The sequence below is a fragment of the Ascidiella aspersa genome, chromosome 2 (genome assembly GCF_963924565.1).
Source record: "Ascidiella aspersa chromosome 2, kaAscAspe10.2, whole genome shotgun sequence".
NCBI classification, from domain to species: domain Eukaryota; kingdom Metazoa; phylum Chordata; class Ascidiacea; order Phlebobranchia; family Ascidiidae; genus Ascidiella; species Ascidiella aspersa.
This window is the reverse complement of record NC_139448.1, coordinates 21,729,665-21,757,399: the sequence shown is the minus strand read 5'-3', so window position 1 is coordinate 21,757,399 and position 27,735 is coordinate 21,729,665. Positions and strand designations below refer to the sequence as shown.

General features: G+C 34.7%; 1 protein-coding gene across 4 annotated transcripts in view; it reads left to right on the top strand.

Annotated features, from left to right (window-relative positions):
- LOC146164312 (oxysterol-binding protein-related protein 9-like) overlaps window positions 1-27,735 on the top strand; it is a 78,238-nt gene that overhangs the window by 32,266 nt on the left and 18,237 nt on the right. For 3 of the 4 annotated variants that reach the window (XM_083383018.1, XM_083383020.1, XM_083383019.1), the window contains 8 exons: window positions 1,992-2,153; window positions 6,118-6,214; window positions 10,597-10,778; window positions 18,506-18,555; window positions 18,970-19,082; window positions 22,930-23,104; window positions 25,341-25,530; window positions 25,825-26,029. In XM_083383018.1, coding sequence (XP_083239144.1) covers window positions 1,992-2,153; window positions 6,118-6,214; window positions 10,597-10,778; window positions 18,506-18,555; window positions 18,970-19,082; window positions 22,930-23,104; window positions 25,341-25,530; window positions 25,825-26,029 — 1,174 coding nt within the window. The remainder of the gene's footprint in view (window positions 1-1,991; window positions 2,154-6,117; window positions 6,215-10,596; window positions 10,779-18,505; window positions 18,556-18,969; window positions 19,083-22,929; window positions 23,105-25,340; window positions 25,531-25,824; window positions 26,030-27,735) is intronic. The other variant, XM_083383021.1, reaches the window with a different exon arrangement.

Genomic DNA, 27,735 nt, shown 5'->3' with positions numbered 1-27,735 from the left:
AGAACTTTATTGGTGTTTCCCTTAGGGGCCTTAAATTAGGGAACAAAAAATGTAAAATACGTGTGGTGTCACTGTATAATAGCTTTGAGCTTCTATATCCAGAGTTGCCATCGACTTGGACCCAAAAATAAGGACTACCGAAAATTAAATTAGCATTTAAAAAACGGTGTTGGACATACATTGTATTTATCCGAGCCGTGTAATACTGTAATATCACATTCCATACTTTTTGCCAGAAACAATGTGCTTCAGCATTTTATAACGTTTATGGTCTGTTTTTCGTTTTATTCGTTTTAATGTCGCTTGAAAAACGCTATTTTACAAATCCGACACATAATCAACGTGATCAACCAGATGAAGTGTGGCGATCGAACGGTTGATAGCGATCAACGTGTTGGCCACCCCTGCTTACAGCTTTACTGCTTTAATCCAAGTATTGGCTCAATTGCACCCATTTTCCACTAACAACCACTTTGCAATAAATGCTGCCTTCGCAGCACCCTATTCTGTTGTAGCCTAAACAGCAGTAACCTTGTACTGCTGCTTAAACTGCTGTACCACTAGCTATCTCACCACTTAAAAGTCAAATCTTGTGACATGTACGCCATGTGAGAACCTTTCATTTATGATGTCAAAATATGTTGATGCAAAAGAATATTTTTAGAATATTATGCTACACCGGATACCAGAGGAAAACAATCAAAGTTCTGTAACTGTCGGAAATAAGACAAGATAAGGACATTTCTTAGAAATAAGGACATTTAGGTTTTCTAAGACCTGGCCCTTTAAAATAAGGACAAATCTTAAAAATAGGGACGGTATGGCAACCCTGTCTATATCCCTATCGAGCAAAAACAATATCTCATAAACAGGATTTGTTCTGGCAATTTCCTGAGTGTTGTGGGTTTATATACCAATAAACGCTGAAAATAATGTTATTTTGTTATGTTTTGTATTGTTCTTTACATCTTTATGCTTTTAGGTAAGGGCATATATGGTTTAACCCTAAAAAAATTGCAAGTAGTGCTAGGTGTCTATTATTTTCAACTTACGGAAAGTGGTTATTTTCAAGATGGCCGCCAAACCGTTAAAATAAGAGTAAATTAGCCATAACTCGGTCATTATATGACCACAACATGTAGTTTTGCTGTATATAGGTTTTTATACCCTGCGGAGTCGATAGGACCATTCTCAGAATTGTTGAATTATCTGATAGCCTATAAATATAATATGACAATCCAAAATGGCTGCCGAAACAATTAAAAATGAACAATGACATGTATTGGGTTTTAAAAAACCTGGTGTATTTTCATAAAAATTTGAGTAAACTAAGCAGGCATAAAGATTTCATACACATAATCAGCGTAAAAAAGCATGTGGATCTAGTATAACTAAAGCTCATCTATGTCACTCTTGATGTCATCATTTGAATTATGTGATTGCTGTATGGGTTGACATATAATTCAGTTGGCATAGTCAACATCCAGCATGGCATGATAGCCCATATCTCCAGAAACTATAGTGAGGTAGACACAATTCGCAATTGCAGTTTGTCAATTTCAGTAGGTTGAACGGGGTGGCTTTGTGTCATTCATAATTGAAACCATCTGATCATTATTGTCTACTTCCATCCCTAGTCTAGGGCATCCATTCCATCGTCATTACCAATCCAGACCATAATCTAGTAGTAAACTTTGAGAACAATATACTAAAAGGGGCCGTGTCTTCCCCAATTAAAATTGTACTTTGTCGATGAGAGCTGTCAACTGCCGTCTTGACCATATCAACGTCTGCATCACCTGGTGCGATAATGACCCAAATATGACAAACCACACTTAAAAATAAGGCCATGCAAAATAACCCCTGAAAAAATATACAACAACCGCAACCCTAGTTTGTTATTATTATTATTGCTTTATTGTCACTGGTTAAATCACCCTGAATTAAACCAAACACAAAATATTCTAAAAACAGTAATACTCCCTTTATAGGAATTGAAATCAATGAAAGTAATTCACTTGGAATTCATGCTGTACAAAACCATCCAGCTTCTGAGAACTTCTCTGTAGATGACCCACAAAAGTTGCCTGCACAGGAAAAACTATCAATGTTGTCTTTAGCGGCACAGAAAACCACTAGACCTAAAAAAGAAGGTAAGTTAGATATTTCAAGTTTAAAAACAAAAATTATTTTTGTTACTTAAAAAAAAGCCAGATGCACCAATTTCTGTGCCCTATCGTCAAGTATTTTGTCGTTCCATTGCAGAAAACATGCAACTCTGCACTTTGGTTGCATGTTAAATTGTCACAGTAGTTTTTAAACTATCGGCTGAAACATGCGGCTTCAGCACACTTCTATAGCACGCCAGTCGAGAAAGCATTCAGTTAAATCCTTTTAGACACAATAGGACAGCATCACCTTTGCTGTTTTACTATTTTAGCTTCATGGTTTGAAATTTCTAAAGTATAGTGCTACATAGTGCAACATTTAGTGATATGTAAACAATCATGCTTCAACATTTGGTCACATCCATATAAAGTTTTTATTTTAATTGTGCATTTTGTTGACTAATTTTAGACACTAGACCAGAGGTCGATAACCTTTTTCTTGTCGCGGGCCAAAACCAAACTAAAAAAGTCTCTGGGGGCCACACAAAATGTTAACTAAGAATTTTGTTATTAATGTTAGAACATCTGTGAATCAGTCGTGCCTTGATTCTTATTTGCACTTAAAAACATGTTTAATTACATTTAAATAGGCAGTAAAGTTTTCGCGCGAAAAAAAGCGTTTGTTTGGTTTAAAATTAGAGTCCACACGTCGTCATCCATACTACTAATGAAAAGCGTAATAAAACTATTTTGATGAATCACAATAACTTAAATGGTTAACCTAGTTTAGTGTTGGTTATCGTTTTTAATCTAGGGCATATCTGGTGAGCTGTAGAGGTTGGTTGATTAATGAGTCTCAATTAATTGTCTTTTTGCCCTGATCAATCACCTAACATCTTCAATGGGTATTGCTGTAGTCGATTACAAATCCACACAGTTTTTATTGGCTGGTATGGGCAAGCCGGCCAGCCTGCCGGCCAGCACAACCGCTCACTGTATTAACTGGTCAAGACTGGGATAAAATGTTTAGGTACAGTATAAGAGAATAAATGGGTGGGCTTGCGGAAGTGATTAATATCTCATGGCTCAGGCCGGAAGTTTTTGGTAAGCGGTGTTTTTTAGATTTCTACAAAGCTGCATGCTAAAAAGTGTTAGAAATTTTCCGTGACGTCACATCAAAGGGGCATAACAGCGCCAAACAGCAACACATCAGAAAATACGCAAAACAATAAATTCCAAATCCACTAATTATTAGTTATGACGCTACAGAGCAAAGCAAGCGCAATTTTTTTGGTATCGTATACCAGCATTTCTTTTAAATTTCTTTCAAAGTTTTTATTACATTCCCCAAAATATAAAATAAAAAAGTGGTAAAAAGTGAGAGAACGTTTATAGATCTACAGTAGACAGACATTTTTGCTACAACAGCCATGCTACCAAATGCATTACTTTAGAAGAGATTATTAAACCTATAAGAAAAGCGTGGATGATATCACAAACGTTACGCCCCTTAGATCATTTTAGTCCATTTATCACAGCTGTGCTTTGTTTTCAATGGGTTTTTATTTGGAAAATTTAAATTTGACGATATCTTAAGAATGTGATGTGCTAGGGAAAAACTAAAGGTATATTCTAAATCAGCGCGAAAAATACATCTAAGATGAAATATTCACATTCTTGTTTAGAAATAAAGTGAAAATTTGTTGACCAGTATATTTAAGGAAAGATCATGTGACACCAGTGGTGTATCCAGGTGGTTGGGGGTTAGGAGCCCCCTAGCCCTTTTTGTAAGTGATATTATAGTTTTTGTCAGGGTGGCGCCGCTTTTCGTTTATTGTTTGGTCGACTGTAAACGCAGGATATGTTTTCTCTTTCGTTATTCCTTCATGGTGGGTGATTGTGTATTCGACAATTGACTACCCAAAGTAATATCTTCTTTCTTTATTTCGCGCTGAAAATCACAAAGTTAGGAGGTGCTGATGATGTTTCTCGCTGTACGTTTTACTGCACTAATATCCGATGTTGGTATTGGTATACCATTTTTTAAAAACTGAAGCATGTTTTTACAACGTGGTGGTCATGCGTGGTTTAAAGTTGCCATTTTTAAGTTATGATAGTTAACGCTGAATTTAAGGCAGAACTCACTAAAAATACTTTCAGTTCAAGTCATTAGAACAAAGGTTTAGCATATCTTTAAAGGGACTCCAGCCTTGAATCCAAAAATAGAACTACATAAAAGACGGTTAGGAATAAGGCTAGTCGCAATAATGACGAATTTGGAATCAGACCTTAATGACCAAAATAAGGCCTATACAACCTTTTATCTAACCCCAAACCCCACCCATAACTATCATTAACTCCCATAATTTTTTCAATCCTAACTTAATTGCTAATACCACCAACTACCCACCCCTAACCCTCAACAGAGGCAAAAAAAATTCGGCGCCAAAACAGCATTGCCCAAATGTCGACAGAAAACGTTCAATCCCAGACAGGTGTCTTCCAATCATCTCATACCCTTTCCTTGCAGTCTTGGGCGTTAGTTTGTCCATTTAAGTCTTATTCTGATTAATTTTGAACTTATTTCGTCATGTTTTGGTCTTATCTAGACTACTTTCGATCTTATTCTGTCGTGGTTATTATTGCGAATTTGGTGTTTTTATGTCGGTGGTCTTAATACCAGGCTATTATAGATTATCTGATTTAGATATTGTTGCTTTGTAGGTCTTATTGTGTTGCCGCGGCGCACCGGTTTGGATAAGTTATGGATTATTGCCCGTTTCGAATCAGACTGTTTGCCTTAAGACCAATGTATTTTTAGCAATACTTTTAAAACAAGATAGACGCAAAAAATATTCCAAAATAATATTGATAAGTGACACTATAATGCATCTCCTTATAGATTAAAATTTTGTCTAGTTAACGAAATAAAGGCTCTTTTTTCCGCTTTTTGAGAGTGGTTAAGATATAGAGTATAGGCTATTCTTTTCGTTCCATGTGTGTAAGGCGGCTCTTGGCAGGTAACTAAGTAACAAATGCAGCTATTGGTATCTAATTGGTTGACCACCCCTGGTTTAGGTCATAGGCGTCCAACCTTTTTGCAGTAAAGGGACAAACATTGGTTAAAATGTTTGTGAGGTAATTAAAAAATTTGAGCAAAACTGCCAAAATAATTGTATATACTTAATAAAAGTCTTGCCAAAACAGTTTTAATCACCGCTTTTGATGGTCGCCTTGTAAAGAAACCTTGACAGCTATTTCTTTAAAATAACAAAAATACACGCGCTAAAAGGGAGACTGTATATGCAGGTTGTTTTTTTCTCCATGCTTTCATTAAATCTGAATGAACATAATGTAAAATTTTGACTTTTTGATGCAATGTCTTAATTTAATTTTTCATTAACTTTTAAATGCGACAAACAATTCTTTGTTTTTACTGAAATAAGTTATATTTAAAAAAAACTTATTGGAACTTAAGCTTATCCTAAAGTAGCTTGCTTTTTTGCAATCAGTGCTGTCACAATGCACTTAATGTAGTTGCAAAAACAGTTTTATGTTGAAGGAAAACTTGGTTAAAATATCTGTTTTCAAACTAGACGTTTTTTCAGGTTTGAATTTTTTTTCTTTATTATTCTTTGGGTATGAATTGTTACATAGGCTCATGCAACTCTGAAAATGCTTTGTGAACAGAATCTAACTATAAATTGGCTTTTTATTGGCTCTTACTTTTTATACTCAAAGGCAAAATTTTTATTGACTTTATTAATACCTTTCTTTTGTGAGAAGATAACTAAGATGACACTATTTTACATTTAAACATCAAATTTGCACAGAAAAAATAATAGGCCTGCATAAATCTGTATACCTAGCATATAGAGATCGTCTAAATGTGTTTGTTGAAAAAAAAACAAACTTTAATTGTAATTTTTTTTGTAATTTAAGTTATGACACTGTTTTATTGTCAATTTGGTTTAAACTGTTTTTGTTACGTCTTTGCTATGTGTTACAGCCAGTATTTTGGAGGAATTTCCAATAAGATCTTATTCCAGTAGCGAAGATGACAGTGAATTTTATGATGCGGAAGACTTGCGCTCTTATAAACTCAAGTAAGTAAAATCACTATCCCTAAAATTCATTTTTTTTTTCAAATCAATGTGTTGACTCTATTGTACATAAATTATAGTCTAATTCTGGGAGTTAAACCAGTTGCATGAAATAGCAATTATTTTGACACTATTGTGTTTTTGTTATACAAGCAGGGGAAAGCTTGTTTTTTAGAATAACAGGTGTTTTGAGAAAATTTATAATTGTAATCTTGATCTTTTGAAAGTTCACTAGCCCAAAAAACTAGTGAAGAACTGATATTTGTAATTTAAACATTTCTGTACAAGCAAACCAAGCTAGAAAACTAATAATGTTCAAATTTCAAATCCCATACTTTAACTGGGCTACACAGATAATGTCTGAATGGCAATGATACCACCCAGTTTTCTGACTAATGTGTCACCAAGCACTCCCCCAAAAATCTGCTACAACTAAAGCTGCTTTAGCAATAAAGGTTGGCCGTATAACAAAAGAAATAACTGATTTCAAAGAAGCAATGTACAACAAAAATAATTGCAGTTTTAAGAGATACAAGCAAACCTAAACTTCTTGGCTGAAAGATACAATTGGGTAAAAGCTAACAGAAACAAACAAAGAACTTAAAGCAACCAGAAAAGAAAACGAGATAAAGAAAGAAAGAAAGAAAGAAAGAAAGAAAGAAAGAAATGCTTTGGAACAAAACAGTAGAAGAGAATGCTTTGGGTGGCAAAACGTGTCGGCATCACCATCTCCAAGGCTGATATTGGCATTTTGGACCGATTACAGGCAAACCATCAACACCAAGCAAAGAAAACACCACCAGTAATTATTTTGCCAAATGAAATATAATGAAATTATATACTTAATTTAATGGACTTAACCAGATAAAATGAAACAGGCTAAATACTACTGTGTACAGGACTTTACCAGCATGAATCAACTTAGCAATTCCCAAACATTTTCTACTAATTCATTTTAATGTTAGAAGTCTTAACTAAAAACCACAATAAATATGTAGATTTTTTTGATGTACTGCCTAAAAACAGATTGCCATAACTGAAACCAAACTTAAGTCTGACACAATTGCCAATATTGCCATTAAAGTAGTGGTTCTCAACCTGTGGTACCACTAGTGGTACGCGAAGTCATTTTGGGTGGTACGCTGTACGTAGTATGTTTTTAAGTAAAATTGCAGTTTTACCAAAACGACAAGCATCTTTTTTTCAATTGTAAAAAAAACTATACATTTATCGTAATGATTGTATAGTTAAATATTTTATGCTTCTTTAACGATAGGAACTATTATATTTTTATCTTTCTGGAACATCTATGCAAATTTATTTTATGACATCATAGCAAAGCAACAAGAATCACAAAACTTGACTACCGGTATCTTGCAAGTTAAAAAAGAGAAACTTTTTTGAGAGTAGTGGACCGCATGTGGTTCGAAATTTCCGGCCTAACTATAATTAGCTAATCCACCCCTGTTAATAATCCTATATACATTTTGAGTAAAGTTGAGTTTTTCGATAATTTGTTGGTACGCAACAAGATCATAGAACCTCGAGGTGGTACATGGTGCAAAAAAGGTTGTGAACCAATGCATTAAAGGATTTAAATTTCTGTCTGGACTTCCATATAATTATCGACTCCATATTTGCATAGCTAAATTGTAAAAGCTTATGGATAAAAATATCAATTCATAGCAGAAAAAAATAAGTTTTGGGCATCCCAGGCAAAACATTGATAACTTCTCATAAGAATTTGAAAACTGTGTCTTTGAACTAAACAGAATTAATCATCATTACTGCATACTGGGAAGTGTATATAATTAAATATTGCTGCCATCAAGAATAGTACTATCAATTACTGCAACAGTCCTAGATCACATTTACAGCAATACAATAAACGTCACACCTGGTTTAATCACTTTTGACATGTCTGACCATCTTCTGTCATTTTTTCTGTCTAAACATGCTTGTTCTTGTTTTAAATAAACCTCATGATACATTTGCAATTGTAAGAATTTAAATACTACTTGTGTGATTTGAAAATAAACTATCAAGGTATTGTAGAAAACACTGGAAATTTTGACATAAAAAAACAATGTTGAAGGTTTATGAAAACCAATTAGATGCAATTGATAAATTGGTGTGTGACAACAGGGTTATATTCAACAAACATGAGCAAGCAGATTTTCTCAACATTGATTTTTTTCAGATTGACCACAAGATGGCTCAAAAAAATTATAAAAAACAACAGCTCTTGAAGCTGTTTTTAAAGCAATTAATTACCAAATTCCTTTGTAATCATGCCATTTGGTGAAACGGAGGTACTAAATAGTGTCACTATGCTGTCTGAAAAAAGCATAATGCAGTTTGACACTCCAATTCTAATGATAAATATTGCTGTATACACTTTATCACCAATTTTATGTAGCTTGTTTGATATTTTCATTAAAATTTGTGCTTTTCCTGATTGTCTAAAAAAGGCAAAAATATTTAAAGGTGGTGACATCACATTACATACAAATTATGCCCAATTCCACTTTTATCCATCATAGCCAAAGTTTTTGAACAACTTTTGCATTGCATAATGTGGTAGAATCTTTAAAACATTTCAAATTAAAAATCAATTTGAATTTTGAGCTTAACATTCTACCAATTTGGCATTAGCTGAAATTTGTGATCAACTTCTGACAATAAATATTGCAAAGTTAAACACTTGCACAATTTCCTTGACCATGCTAAAGCTTTTTAGTTCAATGAAATCAAAAAGGCAATATACTGTTGTCAAACAACAGAAAACATGGGAAAGCTTGTCATACAGCATTCCACAAGGTTCCATTCTTTGGCCATTATCGTTTTTTTATGATATGCAAATGAGTCACCCAATGCCTCCAACTTGGTCACTAGCAGTATGGCAAAATGCTGGCGACCTGGGGACTATGTTGGCCAAAGAATCAGCCAGAAACCTAATAAAAAAAATTAGTTCAAAAAATAAATTAAATTTTTTTATTTGAAATATTCATTTCACAAAAAAATCTTGTTCTTGTTTCCACTTTTATTCAATCTAATATAGTTTTTTAAGCATGAATAGAAAGGGATGCTCCGCAATTATGGATTTTGTTGTACCATTCTAAAAAAATGTACCTAAACATGTTCTTAAGTGGGTATAAAAACAGGGCTACACTTTACTTTGATTAGCAGCGCTTAGGTACTTCTAAATTGTCTTGAAAAAGTAATCACAATTGTTATAATTCCAGTTAAATTGGCAGGTATGAAATTTGCATTGGCCGATCCAGGGAGTACCAGACCATGCTTTCTCTCAAATAAACTATATTTATTGTCATTTTAATAATGTCCTTGTTTATGGACTAGGTCTAACATTGTGAAGCTGATATATCGTAATTTTTTTTTCTGTCAGTTAAATGGTGTTTGTTATTTAGCCATTCTGTTGCAAAAAAAGACTAAAGAAGCATGATCATTCAGACAAACATTAACTAAGTTGATAAAATACTAACATTTTGCTTAACTATAGTATTCTGCTCTTATTGAATAAAGTTCTTCTAATTATTTTTCATATCCTTCATGATTCTGTTTGGAAACGTTAACTCAGTATGTTTATTGTGTTAAAAGTACTTGAAATATAAACAATTTAGTTTGGTAATTACCAGGCAGCATAAATCGATGTGGCAAATTTGTTAAGGAAAAAGGACAAATAATACCACCAGGAAAACTGTTTTGAGAAACAGCTTTCGTGAGCACTTAACTTCACCAAAAAGCATTACCTTAAAACAATGTTTCGCAACATTTTTTGGCTTGCGGCACCCTGCAGAATTTATAAATAGTTCGCGGCACCCTTGCTCGTATGTTTGGCAGATTGAAACAGCACATTAACTGTGTAACTAGGTTGAAAAAACCTTCATAATTATTTGCACTTTTATCTTACACAAAAAAATGTATCAAAAAGCTTACCAATAGAGCAAAAATTGGAATACAAATAATTTTGAATATCTTTTGGCACCCTTAAGCGTTAAATATGGGACCATAGTGTGCCGCAGCTTACTAAACAGAACTCATTGGAATGTGCTTAGATCCTTCATCTTGGAAAATATTGTTGTTGTGTGCTTGTTGGTAAAAGTTTGTGATGTAGCATGATTTTATTTAAACTGTGTTCTGTTTGTAAATAATATGGCATAACTTCAGGCCAATCGTTTTTTCTGCATTAACAATCATTGTTTTACTTTCATTGCATGAGAGGCCAGTTCTATAACTCCTCTTTATTAAACATACCTCACCTCAGAATAATTTGGCAAATTTGTCTTAATTTATGCAATGCTAACACACCTAAACTTACGGCAATAGAAAGAGTTTCCTATAGAAAATTGTTACTTTCCTTTTAGCAAAAATAAATCATCAGACAATGTTTCTGCTGATCATTCTCATCGAATGAACAGAAATGAAATTATCTACAGTCAGGAAGAAAGTCCAACTATGAATGAATTTCAAAATAAAGATTCTGACCAATTGTCAGAAGAAGCCATTCGTTATATGGAGGAGGAAGATGCTAATAATCCTAATGAAGGTACTTATATTTTTCAACATTCATTCCACATTTTATTTTTATTTTGAAAGACAGGCAGCCAGTTTATTGGGTCCACTACTGTAAATCAATGTACTTAATACGTGCAATGCGCAACTTAGTATCAGGTTTAAGGCGATTGCAAGCCTTAGTTATACTTATGTGGTTGTAATATTTTTGCAGAGTAGGTATTTCAATTGTGTTTTTTCAGAACTCTTCAAATCACACACTGTTGTTAAAACACTAAGTTGTCGCTAAAAATTTTTGCAGAAATTTTAATTGCAATCAATATTATGTGCTATTTTTGCTTCAAATAGTCTGGCCAAATTTTAAAGTTATTGCTGCCAACCTTTTTACCTAAAGCGGCCTATTTTTTTTTACGGAGTGTCTCAGCATGTCACAATTGCCATATAGGTAAAAATCATTTTTAAGTAGTAATTTTTGTTGTTTTTTCTATTATAAAATTGACAAGCATGCGCAATAATGGTTCAACAAAATGTTCGTTTTGCTGTCTTAACTGTACAGTTAAAAAAATCCCCATAGCAAGAAAAAGTTGTGTTGACTTACCTGTGCCACAACATTCCTTCCTAAAAATTAGCTTATTAAAATAAGTGGTAAAGCTAATTTTATACTAAGTTGTTTAGCTACCAGAGAGCTGGCGACATATGTTAAACAGCTCAGTTTAAGTTGTTGAATCGCTTTTATTTACACAGTTAGTCAACCGGTACATAAATAATTAATTGTGACTTGTGAAACATAAGCATGTTTTTAAAATTTTGGCTGAAAAACTGTGTATGATAAAATTGGCCATCACTAGAATTGTTTAACCTGTGTTCTACAACATTGATTGGCAACCTGTGGCTCTTTTATCTGTTTATGCTGGCTCCCTTGACTCAAAAAAACACTAAGGTCCTTTAAAAAACAACAATGTGAATAAATTATGTTGTTAGTAGCAGGCGCGTAGCGTGACCGTTTCAAAGGGGGGTGTCCCGAATTTTCAACTTAGGGAATTCCCCTATTTTCTGTCTGACGTTAATGACGTCATTAAACAGTGGCGGATGTGACGTCATAAAATAGTGATTGTAATGACGTCATAAAACATTCTAATCAGAAACAACTAACGTCCAGCAAAAGAGCACGTGCGTCGTCGACACTCCTGCCAGGCGAAAAACTAAACCAAACCCGTTAAATACGTGTGATAGTCGAATTTTTTACTTTTAAGCAGCGCAGATTCTTAAGTTCCATGTACGGGACTAGCGTTAAATTACCGGCACGCTTTTGGCCACCTGCTTTATGCCAATACTAAACGAAGATCGTTTTTGCCTGGTGTTATTATGCGACGATTAGTGCAACATCTGTGCTAGCTGTGTGCCAAGTCAACTAAAATACGGTTGTTCCGGTTGAGGGAAAATATGTTGTGTCCACTGTACACTAAATATGTGGTCTTAGAATATGCTTATAGAGAACAATTTTGCGTTAACTATCACGCGCACGATAGTCATCATTATACCACCTTTTGAGAATCAGATTCAGTTCAAAATAGTCCGTTGTTAACCAATATCTAATGTTAGAGCAGACAGCGAACAGCAAGGAGCATTAGCTGCGCCTAACTTCGACTTTTTAGCGTAAAAAAAAGACGGTTTGACTTCGCGAACTGTTAATTGTCGAATTCACACTTGTAATTAATCAGCCAACCTCAACAATTATCGAAAGAGATAAATTATATATTGCGTTTACGGTCGACCAAAAAAGACAAAAACGGAGTTTTGTGTTAGATTTTGGTTACAATAGTTTTTTTTAAACCCCAGCCCCCTGGATACGCCACTGTGTCACATAATCAGTAACCCAAACCAACTAGGGGGCCTGGGGTATGGTGTGAACAAACTCCAGCGAGTACGGGCGAAACCCGAAAAAATTTTCGTTTCGTGTATTCTAGACGCTAAAAACGGCGATTATTAGGAGCTTACGGCTGTTTAAAGTCGTCTATTTGACGTTAGAAAAATTGCAACACCTCGTTGTCTTATTCACGTCCGATTGTCAAGTGATTTCAATTGCGCGCGATACGCTATGGAATTGCGGTGTCAGAACAGCCTCTGTGACGTAACAATCACAAACTGTTGCACTTCGTTGTCGGCAAACTTAACGATATTTATTAAACAAGTTTAGTGATATTTGTAGTTTAATTTCGCCGATGGTATGAAGCGTGGCTTCAAAATCGCCCTTTTAGAAATCTGTATAATTAGTAAATTATTCAGCTGAAACTGAGCAAGAAAACCACAAAAACATGGCTTATTACTGAAGTTACGGTAAGACGGCCATTTATTATCAGTCTAGCGGAAAGCTAAAGTTCGCCGACGTTTTAAACTATGTTTCAAAATGCGACGGCCAAGTGCTCTTTTTCGAGATTGAGGCTAATAAAAAACATTCAATAGAGCGACCTGCGGTGAAGACGTTTGCTGTACCTTACAAGCTTGATTTCTACGTTGTTAAAAATGTTTGTTCCAACAATAAAATATATTTTCGTTATTAAGCTTGATTAAGATTACAGTACTTGAGTTATTGACAGACGAAATGCTAAATGAAACAACGATAACAAGCGGTGATTAGGCGTTGGCGGCGATCCCGACGAGTTTTCAACGCCAGGTGCAATGTTTGCGATGTAACATTGCAGGAATCAGGGTTTTAGTTTTGTGATAATTGTTTACTGAGATTTCGGGGGGGGGGGGTGTCAAGACTCCTAGATACCAGATACCAGATACCCCCCCACGCTACGCCCCTGGTTAGTAGTAGCACAGTTTAATAACTTAATCAGTTAGCCCAGTGGTTTCCAACCTTTTTTATACCGCGACCCGTTTTAACAAACCATTATAACTAACGAACTCCTACCAAAAAAGTTGATACAGGCATATGTAATATACTTGTGTATGCGCAATAGAACAAAAAATATAATTAAAAATAACATAAATATGACATCACTCTGTTGAAAAAATACTCATTTATTAAATTCATGCACAAGGCAGCCTCAGGGTGATGGCTTGTGTTGCATCTTGGCGACAAGCTTGTCTATGTGTGGCGCTGTTGTTGCCAGGGCGCACCTTAGATCTGACTACACTTGTGACATCGTACCCAAATATTTCTCGTGATAATAATCGTTATTTTAATGTAAGTACTCAGTGGTCGGCAAACTTTTTTGTCGCGGCCCAAAGTACTCTTTTCAGAGCAGTTGAAGGCCCACTACGTAAAATTAGTTTGTGGAGTAGAGGCAAAATCCGTACCATGATATAAAACATACTAAAAAACGAAGAACATACGTGTGAAGCGCAAACAAATTTTGCGCTTACATGTAGTTAAAGTTAAAAAAACTTTATAGTTCCACAGACATTCAGGATGTTGGTCTGAACCACCCTGGACAATATTAAAATTCTAGGCCACATGTATTTTTAAAACAAAGTGCAATGAATGTTTGGTATGGCTATCACGCGGCCCACAACTATGTGATAACACTAAACTTTTCAAAAGTGACTCACAGCCAACTAAAAATGGCTCTGCGGCCCACAGTTTGACGACCACTGTAATAACTGGTTCTTGTCACTACAGTTAATAGCTTTTTTTGCAGTACAGTTAACACCTATTTAGCTTGTGATTTCTGTCTTTATTGAATGTGAGGATAAACATAGAGCAATATAAATAATTGCAAATGGAACTGCAGGTTGGAGTTTTCACATAGTTGTTTGACAAATTGCGAGGACTGGTGTGTACAAGTGTGTACTGTACTAAAAAACATTGAAAAGCACTGGCGTAGGCTATGACTGATACCAGGAACTCAGCAGTAAGCCTACATGCAGTGTTAAAATAATAGTCTATCTTGCAGCTTTCTTCCTGGCTGCTGTTTGAAAATTCAACTTTAATTCAACTGTTTTAAAATTCACTGTCAACAATATTCACTAATACCATTACAGATATTTTTATGGTAGTTAATTGGCATTCTAGTAATAGTGATTAGTATTTAATTGTTGTCTTTGCGACCCCCAGAGAAAAAGAAAACGCCCCACCCAGGGGTCGTGATCCCCAGTTTAAAAACTACCGAGTTAGCCAGTTCTAATGAAGAAGGCTTTTTCCGTTGGAAAATCCTATATAACTGCTTTACCCAGTTAATTTGAGGACATTGTAGGCATGACAGTTTTATTGAAGAATGTATGTTGCATTATAATATACAGATCTTTGTGCAGTGTTTATGCAAATTGCACTGGTCAACAAACTTTCGTTTTTTTTTCTAAACGAGAATGTGAGTATTTCATCTTAGATGTATTTTTCGCGCTTATTTTGAATATACCTTTCTTATTTTTGAATATACCCTTTACAGTGCACAACTGTTATACATTTTGACCAGCCAACGTGTTTAAAAATCAAATATAACACTGTGTTGCGTAAATTTTGAGGTTATCAAAGTGTTTACGGTTCTTGGTGGACTTTTTGATGCTGATTCCAAATATGGTACTCATTTTTGTCCAGTATGGCAGAAAGCTGGCGACTTGGCGACTATGTCGGCCGAAGAATCAGACAGAAAACCAAAAAAAATTGGTCAAAAAAAATAAAAAAATTGAATACACGGTATAAAAAAAAAATAAAAAAAATTTCAAATTTTTATTTATTTTTTTTGAAAGATTGATTCGGCCCGCCGATGTTTTGACAAATTAGACACGAGTCCATTTCACATACTTTTTGACTATTTTAACTATGTAAGTGCAAAAAATGTTTGCGCGTCGCGTGAATCATCATTTCTACGGTTTGCTTACGTTTTGATGCTGTGGTGTTACCGTGGCGCCGTGAAAGATAGCTAAGTACGTCACGAAAAAACGTAAAACGTATTCAAAATATTGAACATAGATTTTTTAACATTTTATTTTTATTTTCGGCAATATACTAAAAACTAGCAAGAATTTTAAAAGAAATGCCGGTATACCAAAAAAAATCGCGCTCGCTTAGCTCGCCAGCTGTGGATTGACTTAACCGTTAACAAACACTGAGCTAGATTACCTTGAAATGTTATCCTGTTTCCTCAAATTTGTTTTATAACACTTTTCATTAGTAGTACGAATGACGACGTGTGAACTCGAATTTTAAACCAAACAAACGCTTTTTTTTCGCACTTTGCGGCAACACTTTACTGCCTCGTTAAACGTAATTAAACACGTTTTTGAGTACAAAAACGATCTAAGGCCCAGCTGATTCACAGTTGTTCTAACATGAAAATAACACAATTCGTAGTTATCATTTAGTGCGGCCCGCAGAGAATGTGACCTATCTATAAAAAAATAAACAGTTTAAAATTGTTTTAATCGTTTAGGAACAAGCACGTCATGTATATCTTATTGCAGTAATTGTTATGGGTGGCGTAAAACCTATAATAACTAAAATCCCCTATAATAACTAAAAGTAAACTGAGTGGCTTTATTCGAAATCCACCCGCGGCAGTTATTTTGGTAAAAAACATTATAGCCAATGCGTTTTTAAACTCGCATCAAAAATTTTGGAAATAAAAAATAGGGCATATCGCATGTTTTCACACTTATAAGGCCGTAATACCAATGATGATTATTCTTTTTTCATTCACTATTATACAGTTAGAATATTTTGGTAACATTCAGGTGGCATTTTGTTATAGCAGTGGTCCGCAAACTTTTTTTGTCGCGGCCTAAAGTACTCTTTTCAGAGCTATTGAAGGCCCACTACAAAAAAAACAGTGGCGGATTAAGGATGTTTTAAGTTTGAGGAATAAGAATGACGTCACAAAGTTATGTCATAAAACAATTGTTATTAGAAACACTTATTGCTCTCGAACGAACTCGTGCTTAAATATAAAGCTAAAATCCAGTTTAATTGCGCGACGCATATGGCACATAAAAGGATTCGAATATTGGTTGAAACAACAGTGTTTATAGTATTATTTACCAGAATTCGGACTGCAGCGGGCAGTTCTGAGCCACACAACGCCAGCCATAAAACCGAGATAAGAACGACACCAACGGCAGAATAAAACACAATTTGGAATATGACCAAAATGGTACTTATACCTAACAGTTGTAATAACGTATAAATCGGAATAACAATGCCAGACCGATGTTCCCCGATCGTCCCATATCATCTACCCACAGGTTCAGGGGTTACTTGGGTTATTTAGGCCTTCTTTCGATGAATTCAAGCCTAAAACTCTGTTAAATTGAGGACTTATTCTGATGAATTTAGGCCTTATTTAGACGAATACTTTGCTTTTCATAATAAACAATCAATTTGTTAAAATATATTTTATCAGACGAAATACCTGGCGTTACCAGGTTAAATATAATATTTATCAATTATTTTAACTGGCTAAAAATGAATTACACCTACAATTACCATCATAATGTACGAAGTCCACCTGAATTTTGTCTGGTTGAACAAAATGAAACAATCCATCATACTGTTTGCTCTTTATCACTATTGCACATTATGTTGTAACATGTTAAACTGCTGGCCTCATGTTATAGCCCATCATTATAGAAGATAGATGTGGTAATCAGAATATACCCAAAAAGTAATGTTACGGATAGCATGAGAGCTTCGTAAGAGGCATAGATAATGCAAACATATTTTTGAAGGTTATAACAAATTTGCTTATGCCAAAACGTTTGCACTGCGTGTCACTAAATACAAATTTCAAATCATTTGATGTGTTTCAAATCATGTCATATTGTGTGTCTAAAGTCGGTTAACCTAATGCTTTCCACAATCAGGGTAACACCCCACAGCCTGTGTGAAAGCAGCATTAATGGAATGGCGTGTTTAATTTATTTATGTGAATCTGCGTGTCTCTAAAGATTTAATTCTTGGCTTCTGTAAACTCCCATTAATTTTTACATTTGGTTAAAACAGTGTAAAAATGAAAAATTAACATATAAAAAGCCGTTTTGGGTCTGAAATAGGTCACTAAAAGGAAAGGCACGAACGCGCTCTGACCATTTAATCACTAATAATTAGGGCGATGAAGTAAAAAAAAGTCAAAATTTTGTCAAAATTTACACGTTTGTCAAAATTTGTCCAATTTTTGTAAGTCAAAATTAGGGTTGGAAAGGGGTGGAAAGTTTCCTGGAAACTTTCCGGGAATTTTGAAGGACCCAAGAATAATGGGAATATTGGGTAATTTTCAAATTTGGCATTTATTATGTTTAAAACATTGATTAAATATTTTATTAATCAGAAAAAAATATTAAAAACCTGTCTTGAGCATTTCTAGACTAGCAGGAGGACATGCTATCCGGCAGCAACTAGTACAGGGGTCGGCAACCTTTTTCTAGTCGCGGGCCTAAACTAAACTAGAAAGATCTCTGCGAACCGCACAATAAGTTAACTGAGAATTGTGTTATTAAAATATTAGAACAACTGTAAATCAGGCGGGTATAAATAGTCAAAAAGTATGTGAATATACTCGTGTCTATTTTATCAAATGGGCGGCGGGCCGGATGATTTACTTTGACGGGCCGTAGGTTGCCGACCCCTGAACTAGTACAACGACTTTGTAACTCACAAAAAAAAAAAAAACATGATTCCTTGATTTACAAGTCACTATTAGTTAAATAGGTGTGTAACTGCAGGATTCTATGTTTTAAATAAAGTTGTTTTAGACCCTTTTTTATTTCTTTGTCTTTTTAGAACTCTTCATATAACATAAATGTTCTTGATTTTGCTTACAGGAGAATCTGTTGAAGAACATAAAAGTGTGATTATGCATTTACTCTCCCAAGTATGAAGCTTATTTTTATTATAAAAATTAAGTATCTAAATATGATATATCCCAGCAATATGGTTTTGTGTTATACAATATTATTTGGTGTTTTTACTATCATTTAATGCATAGTTGCGGTTTGTTAAAAAAAATTGTGGGATTATACAAGTGTACATATACTATAACTTACCATTCTATTATGTGACAATAAAGTGTTGGATTTTTTAACTAATAATTTACAATTAATAGATGATTGCTAAATTTAGAACAAATTATGTTAAAAGCTACTGGTTTAATTTGTCATTTGTAAACTCTTTTAAATACTCTCTATGACCCAGGTTATGAAAATATGACCTAGGTTATCATGCTGTCTTAAGACCAAATCAAGTGGCATTTTAAATCTTACACAATGTAACATTTTTTCTAAATTAGGTAAAACTTGGAATGGATCTCACAAAAGTTGTTCTTCCCACCTTTATACTTGAAAGAAGATCGCTTCTAGAAATGTATGCTGCTTTCTTTGCCCATCCTGACTTGTTTGTGCAGTAAGTTTGTATTCAAGTTTTATGTTACACCGATTAATTATAATAAAGGTTTGGATTTCACTAATTTTTGGTAATTACTGGAGGATAGATTTTCATTAAAAACTTCCACCCTAAGTTAGCTAGAAATATCTTAGCATAATACCAAAAGCCAAATTTATTAGTCTACATTTATTATGAGCAAAAATCCAAGTATTGTTGTAAATTGTTTACATTTTGTTTTGGTTAATCAAATTGTTTTTTGCCTTGTTTTACAGGTTATAGTTGATTGTCATTCAATGTCAAATTTTGGCCAGCATAATAATGGCTGAATAAAAAACAGCACTGTGTTGAAAACTGATTACCTATACCTAATTTTATTGCCCGAAAAAATTTTTTTTTTGGACACATGTTGTTTTTTCCGAATTATTATGTGGCCCAAAAATAAATTAATTTTTTTTCAGCTGTTTTTTTTTGTGCATCACTTCGGAACATGAAATTTTCACAAATGTTAGAGAGCCTTCCAAAGTTGTTTCTCATATAAAATTTTTGTGCCAAGAACTAAGGGGTGGTTTTCAGGGAGTCAAAACTGTTATTTTTTGTTAGTTTTGATTTTAAGCATATATATTTTAAAATGCAAGAAAATTACTTAAAAATCTGAAAATTTCTTATATGTTAGAGATATGAAGCCGATCTCTTAAAATAAACATTTTACCTATTGAAAAAAGGGGTTTATTTTATGGGGGCAAAAATTAAAATTTGAATGTTTTTTGTGTTAGGATGTGTCTAATAAATTAAAGAAAATATAAAGACAAATTATAGGTTCATGGCAGGAAACTTTTGACTTTCAACTCAAAGTAATTAACCTTTGGGGGAAAAAGAGTAAACCAAAAACATAGAAATTAAAGGGATTTTATTAATAGAATAAAAATTGTAAACAGAGAGGTGCACACTGCCTCCAGATTTTGCATTTAAATTTGCGACGGTAAAATATTATGATTTGTAAGAGCAATATGTTATTTTACAAGACATGCCTCTTTCTAAAAGTCTATATAGGTTCGCTTTGCAGCACCAATTTGACTTTCAACTCTAAATAAGTATTAAATCAGTAAGCTTTGTAACGAAAAATATATCACAATGCACAACTGGACGGTAATAAATTTCTAAGCAATAGTTAACCAATGATCACCAGTCGCCACGAGTCTCACCACCAAGTTCTTTAATGAAATTTATCACCCATAAAACAATCGGTTAATATTCGTTATATCCTTATGTTAAACCGTCAAACCCCCTTTACATTAGAATGAACTTATTTGACAAAGACCACTGGCAACCTATCTTGTTAAAGTTCATTATGTCCAACTGATAATACGCAACTTCGGGCCACATCAGCTTTTGCCTGCTAAAGCACCAAAACGGAACACAACATCGGGAGTATATGAACACTGCCAAATAAGACCAGTTGGGAGAATATAGAATAACATATAGAAGTAGATAGCTGTAAAGAACTAAAAAGATGACGTCACACTATTGTTTTTTTGTCCCCCAATTAGAAGCGCATATGTGTGCAAGAAAAAATTGTTAAACATTTTTTTAATTATAAAGACAAATTATAAATTTGCTTAGCAGCAAAAGATTGACTTTCAACTCAAAATAATTAACCTATAAGGGCAAAAATAAAACTTCAATACAGAATGCATTCATATCGCTTGCTATATGCAGCTCGCGAAGCAACAAAGCGGCTGCTGGCATCCTGCTGCGCTTTATTGTCCCGTGCCTGCAACGTTTTTGTGCGAAGTGGCTTGTCTCAGTGAAACTAGGCGCATGCGCCTTGCCTTTTAGAAAGAGGCTTCTCTTAGTAAAAAAAAACACCTCCCTGTTAGCACCTGTTGCTCTAACTAACATATCAACATAAGCCTAAACTACTAAAAATTGTTCAAAAGCCGCAGCAAGCAAAATGCTAAATTTGAACGCATTTTTAGCGATGATGTTGAGCTACGTAATATTTTAAAAGAATGATCATATTTGCTTTTTAAACATGTCAGCTGACCCAAATTTAATAACAAACACATTATCTACATAAATTCTATTTATCAAATACATTTTTTTATCATTCCCCAAATACCTCGCTGTATTTGAATTTAATATTGCGGTAATACATCAAGAGGCAAGGCCAGCTTGTAATAAAGTTTCACCCATATTAGAAAGCAGAAAAGCATACTAGAAGCTTCATTTATCTGACATTCCTGAACTATGTCGCCAGATTGAACCATAAGTCAAAAAAGCCTGAAAATTTTCTTGAAGGTAAAGCATTAGGCATCAAGTGCCAGTTTGTCATGTCTTTAGGAATGGGACTTTTGTTATGAAGCGGCCAAAATAAAAATAAATAAAATATCTTGATTGCAAAACGGTTCTAAAATTAAGCTCCTTCTGGTAAGTTCAGATATAACATAACCTTTCAGACTGCATTTTAACAAACATGTCTACGGCAAATTGATGAAAAAGGTTTTGACTGCGATGAAGGTGGTTAAAAGAGGCATCCCTAATCATATAATTAAAAGAATAGAATGCCATGCAAGGTACAGATTTGTTAGAATGCAAGTTGGTTTGCGGAATTCCAAAGTGATATCCATCTTCTACTGACATAAAGAAGAGGGTATTGCAGTGCATCATACGATCTGTGTGTCTCATTTATATTTTATTTTTAAGAGTGTTATCTCTGCGCTTTAGTATTATGTCTCTTTTTCATTGCATTCTGGTGCATTGAAACGTTGAGAGTGTGAGCCTAATGCCTCTTGTCTGCATTGAAGACAACGTGGAAGTCTACAGTGGGTGTAGTCTCCATTGCACATTTAAAACTTCTTTCACAACTATTCTTTTCGTGGACTATTTCTTGCAATTGTAGTATCAAGGAAAACCTTGTGCATTTGGAGATTGCGTTTCTACTTTGAGTCTTTGTGTTCAAATCCTCAACAAAGTATAGTTGTAAAAAACTTGGATCACTGTTAAGGGGCGGTTGTAGTGATCTGATTCTGTGATGTACTTTAAAAGTCCACATAAAACCCTGTTCCCTTGTGATGTTAGCTCGGAAGGAAGTCATTTGAAGGGCACAATTATATTTCCTGATATTTTGCAAGAAATGCCTGGATTCCTCATTGTTGCCAGACGGAAGAGTTAATAGAGGCTCTGGTGGATCAACTAGTAATGGTAGACTTACTTTTCCACTGTTGCAACAAAATGAAGCCGCTTTATCTTTCCACTTTTCCAACCAAAACAACACTCTTTAAAGCAACGGTGTCCAACCTGCGGCCATCGATAAATAATTGTGCTGCCATTAACACGTATTTTAATAAGCATGTGTTGGCGACCCTCTCCATGCTGGCATGCGTTAGTGGTTGATATGCTAAATGCATATTAAATTTTTGTACAACTTTAGGGAGTGCAGTCAAACCAGTGAGCTAAGCTCTTTCGCTACATTCTCAGTAAACAGATTTCTTATGTGCGCTAAAAAAACTTGATTCCATTGATTGATTGATGCATTGCTTTTATCTCTGTGGAGGCTTTATTTCGCAGCAGAGGCCTCTAGTAAAATGCTACTCATCCATTTATGGGTCGGCTGATTTCAAAAATGGTGTCTAATGCCAGGTATTTTGTGCAGTAAAATGTTCCAGTAGATACATAACAACCACCAAAACACCTCCACAACCTACCTGTTTGAAATCAACTTCCTAATTAAACCTAAATTTAGTCTATCAACTGGTATTAAATGCCACAGTTTTTGGCTATGTGACCTTATGTATTCTTGTAGTAAAACAACTGTGAGATGTTTGTATTGAACACTAATTGTTAAACTTTGTTGGCATTTATGTAGGATTGCTGATGCAACAACGCCAGAGACACGAATGATGACAGTGATCAAGTTTTATTTAAGTACATTTTCAGCTGGAAGAGATAGCTCAGTTGCGAAAAAGCCTTATAATCCGATCCTTGGTGAAACTTTTTATTGCTTTTACAAAACTTCTCCGGATTCTGGACCAGCAACATTAGTAATAATTTGATTATTGAGATTATGTTGTTTTCTTACATGTTAATAAAACTCTTAAATTAATTTTATCATAAAGTGAATATCTTATTGTTACTTGAAATTTTTCAACTCACAACCTAGTCATATTGCTATTGCCAATGTTTTAACCTGGCAGTAACTCATTTTGGTTTGTAGAATGAAATATACTAACAGCCCAACAATGCTGGTGAAATATCATTAGTCTGTGTGTTACAAATTAGATCATGGCAAAATTTGTATAGTACACCTATATAATATATAAATTCATAAGTACTCTTTTTTACTTGAGCAACACTGAGTATGTTCACCTAATTTTTCATCACAAAGTAATGTAAAGAACTGTAAGAAGAATGTGAACTGCATGGAATTAGTTCTTACGATATTTCATTTAAAATACCAGATAATATTCATACTATCTATTTATTAAATACCCAAAATCAGTCCACCAAGTACGCCCAAGCCAACACAGACTCACCGAATATGTCAATCAGTGATGCAAGCAATGCTGGCAAGAAAAGCAGCTTGCCTGCAGCGAGGTTCAAACTCACGACCTTCAGCCATTCCAGGACCATTGCTCTACAAACTTAGCTACACAGACTAGGAGAGGATCAAGTTACGACACAACAACATCCTGTTAGTATGAGGAACTTTACATTGAAGGGGTCCTACAGTACAATATCATCATAAAATGAAACATACACACACACACATGTGTACAAAAACTGTCATCTAGCCCTTCTGAAGCTGCTATTTGTACACCGAAAGCCTTCACACACTCTCCATACTGGTTGATCAATGATGCGTCGGGCTGGATTACAGTTGTTGAACACATATTTCTTTCTATCTTTCCGTGAATGATGATATGGTACTGTAGATTCCTTTATGTGAAGTTCCTTGTGCTAATAGAATGAAACAAGCATTACTGTATTGTTGTTACTTGACTCGCTCCCCTCTGAGCCTGTTTAGCTCAGGTATAGCAATGGTCCTGGTATGGCTGCAGGTCGTGAGTTCGAACCTCATTGCAGGTTAGTTGTTTTTCATTCTACCCTGCCCTGCTTGCATCATTGTTAGACATATATGGTATATGGTGAGTCTTTAATTGCTTTTGGTGTACGATGATACATAAGCTATAATAGTCTGTGGGGAGTTTTTTCTAAGCTTAGCAAATACCAAGGTGAGGTCAAGGTTATCTTTAATTGATCAACTAAAATTGGTTTTCTCCTCTTGAGGCATTTATTGTACTATAATATTTCGGAGATTGTGGTTGTACACCAGGGGCGGGCAACATACGGCCGGGTCCGGCCTGCGATGGGATTTTGAGCGGCCCGCAGACAGTTTCAGGTCTTATATTATAATGTGGCCTGTGTCACAGTCTGTCGCAATCTCCCACTTCTTGCTTACTACGTCAAATAATAGTGATTGCTAGTTATTCTTTAGTTCTTTGTTTTGGGTTAAAATTAGAGGTCTGTAGCCATAAGATCGAAATAAGAACAACATCAACCTAAAAGTCGTAATACTGTCTAAGTCTGAATAAGTCATAAATCCTTCGGAATATGACCTAAATGGCCAGAATCAGGCCTATAAAACATGTTACCCAACATCATCCCCACCCCTAAGTACATCACTAACTCCCCTAATAAATCCAACCCTAACACATTTTCTAACCCAATCAATAACCCCAAACAGGACCAAAAAATCAGGTGCCAAAAAGGAGTTCTTCAAATTAGGGCACCCTAAATTCAAAATCAAAACGATCGATATCCTAGACATGGCCACCAATCGTCCCATACCCCCTCCCTAGAGTTTTGGTGATATTTAGGCCTTATTCCGAAGAATTTAGGACTTATTCCGACAGATTTATGTCTTATTCAGACGATTAAGTTCTTATTCTGTTGATGGTATTACTGCGTGTTTGGATTATTATGTCGTTAATTGGTGTTAATATTATGGTTTTATAGATTTTGTTTGTTTTAGGTATTGTTGCTTTTTAGGTCTTATTGTGTTTTCTCAAATTAGATTTAGAGTTGACGTCAATACTTTTCCGCCATTATGCGGCAAAACATGCAGGCTATGGCAGTCCAATTAATGTATCGATCAGGAATCCGTCCCGCCTAGTACTTCATTTTCCCATATCAGGTCCTCTGACTGGAGAAGTTGCCCGCCCCTGTTCTAAACCCTAGTGTATAAATGTTTGAGTACTATACAACAATTCACAACAGGTTAAGGATGGTCCTTTGTCTTGGGCAAAGTCAAACCAACTATCATTTGTGGCTGAGCAAGTATCTCATCACCCACCAATATCAGCATTTTATGCAGAACATAAACAGAGGAAGATACAATTTAATGGTCATATATGGACAAAATCTAAATTCCTTGGTCTCTCTATTGGTGTTCATAACATTGGTCAAGGTACTAACTTAGTTTCATAGTTTACTGTTATCGTTTAACTGCACCGAATTAGACAAAAATATGACTGAAAAAAAAACACCTTATACCCTACTTTTTCACATTAGTATTTAGTTTCCAGAAATAACAAATAAGGGTAATGACAAACCATACCCATTTTGAAATATTAAATCATTAACCTCTAGTTAAACCAAACTTTGTGATTTTTGACAATATATATGTAATTTTATTATTTAGCTATATACAAAATTTATTTTGAGAGACAATTATATTATTGTAATATATAAAATTTTACAGCCTGTTTGAGGCTCATTGAACATGATGAAGAGTATTTACTAAATTTTCCCAATGGTTATGGGCGTTCGATTTTAACAATACCATGGGTTGAACTCGGTGGTGATTGCACAATTACTTGTGAAAAAACTGGATTTAATGCATTTGTCAAGTTTCACACAAAACCGTTTTATGGAGGAAAAGTCCACAGATTGACCACTGAAGTTTTGTAAGTTATGTTCATTATCAAACACATTGTTGTTTAATAAAATATGATTATGCAAAATAAAACAAAAAAATGTAGGCAGGACAAATCACAATTATAAACATGTATTTTTACAACTCACATGTTCATATACAAACGAACATAAACTTAAATAACACTTTAATGGAAAAATTCAAAAAAGTATGCAGTGTTTTACACTTGAACATGAGAAGAAGGTTAAATTCACCCCACATTTAGCAAACAGTTGAAATGACTCATGACGATGTTTTAAAATATGAAAACCAACCCTTTATATAACTGTCTGGGACCAACTTGTACATTGACAGTGCCCAAACAACCAAACGCCCAAAAGAAATAGGTTAAGGCAGGGGTGTCCAACTCAAACATGCCCGCATGCCAATTTTTATTTAACAACTTCTTCCGGTGCCAAAGTTTAGTAACTATTTTTTTTTGCTAATATTAAAAAGTTTATTAGCACATAAAAAACATTTGCTTATTTAATGAAGCAAACCATTAGGGCAGTAGTCGGCAAACTTTATTTGCGGCGGTCCTAGGACTTTTTTCAGAGTTAAACACTGCCATACCTTAATACTATAAAACGAAGCATATACATGCAAAACGCGAAGATTTTTGCGTATACATATAGTTCAAGTTGGCAAAAAATATAGTTTGGCGGGTAGGATGCTCGGAACCTCATTTGGAGTGTGGGTCTGAACCACGCTGTGACAATATGAACATTCTAAGCCACATGTACTTTTAAAACAAAATGCAATGAATGTATGGCTATTTCGCGGCCCACAACTGCACGATACCACTAAATTATTCAACAACAGTTTGCCGACCACTGCATTCCCTTTTACATGTGTAGTAGCAGTGCGCATTACAGCATCTAAGTGTCCGTCAGTTGCCCCCAATCAATTGTTAGTTGTTGTAATTGCCGCGATTGTTATATAATGTGAACAAACAATGGTAATTGGCTGTATAACAAATTTAGTGTTTTTTGACAATTGGCTGAATAACAAATGACGTATTTTGGGGGGGCTTGCATGCCATTTTTTATTAGGTCACATTTGGCATGCGTGCCGCTTTTTGGACACCCCTGGGCTAAGGGTTTCAGTAAACATTGCATGAGATAATGGGATTCAACTGCCTCAAAAAAAAAAGGTTGACTAAAAATCATTGTGGCTAGCAACTAAAGTATATTTATTGTATACTCTTAATAATCCAGGCTTTTGTATAGTATGGCCAAAACATGAACCTATTTTACTTAATAATAAGAACCTTGCAAGTGGTGTCTTTTGGCTATACCATTGGTCCTCAACCTTTTTCGTTGATAGACTGCTTTTCAATTGGCAATTAGCACCGTTTTGCCTTAGGCTTGAACCATTGACGCGGTGGCATCCACACAAACAAAAACAAAGTAAGACCACTTCAGCTGATCTTCTTCAAAGAAGTTTTCCACTAGATAAATTTTTGCTCCGGTATTTTTAGTAAGTTGGAGACAAACTGAAACTTTTCCACATAATGTTTGTGTCGCATACACCATGAGCTGAGCATCACTTCAGATTTTATTTTTCCCCTCCAGTTTACAGTAAATTTTCCACCATCATTCATTGTAACGTTAGTTTTTCAAAACATTTTATGAAAATCTTGGGTACAGAACTTAATGGTGTCGTTTGATAAAGGAACCATGGCTAAGTTAATACCAA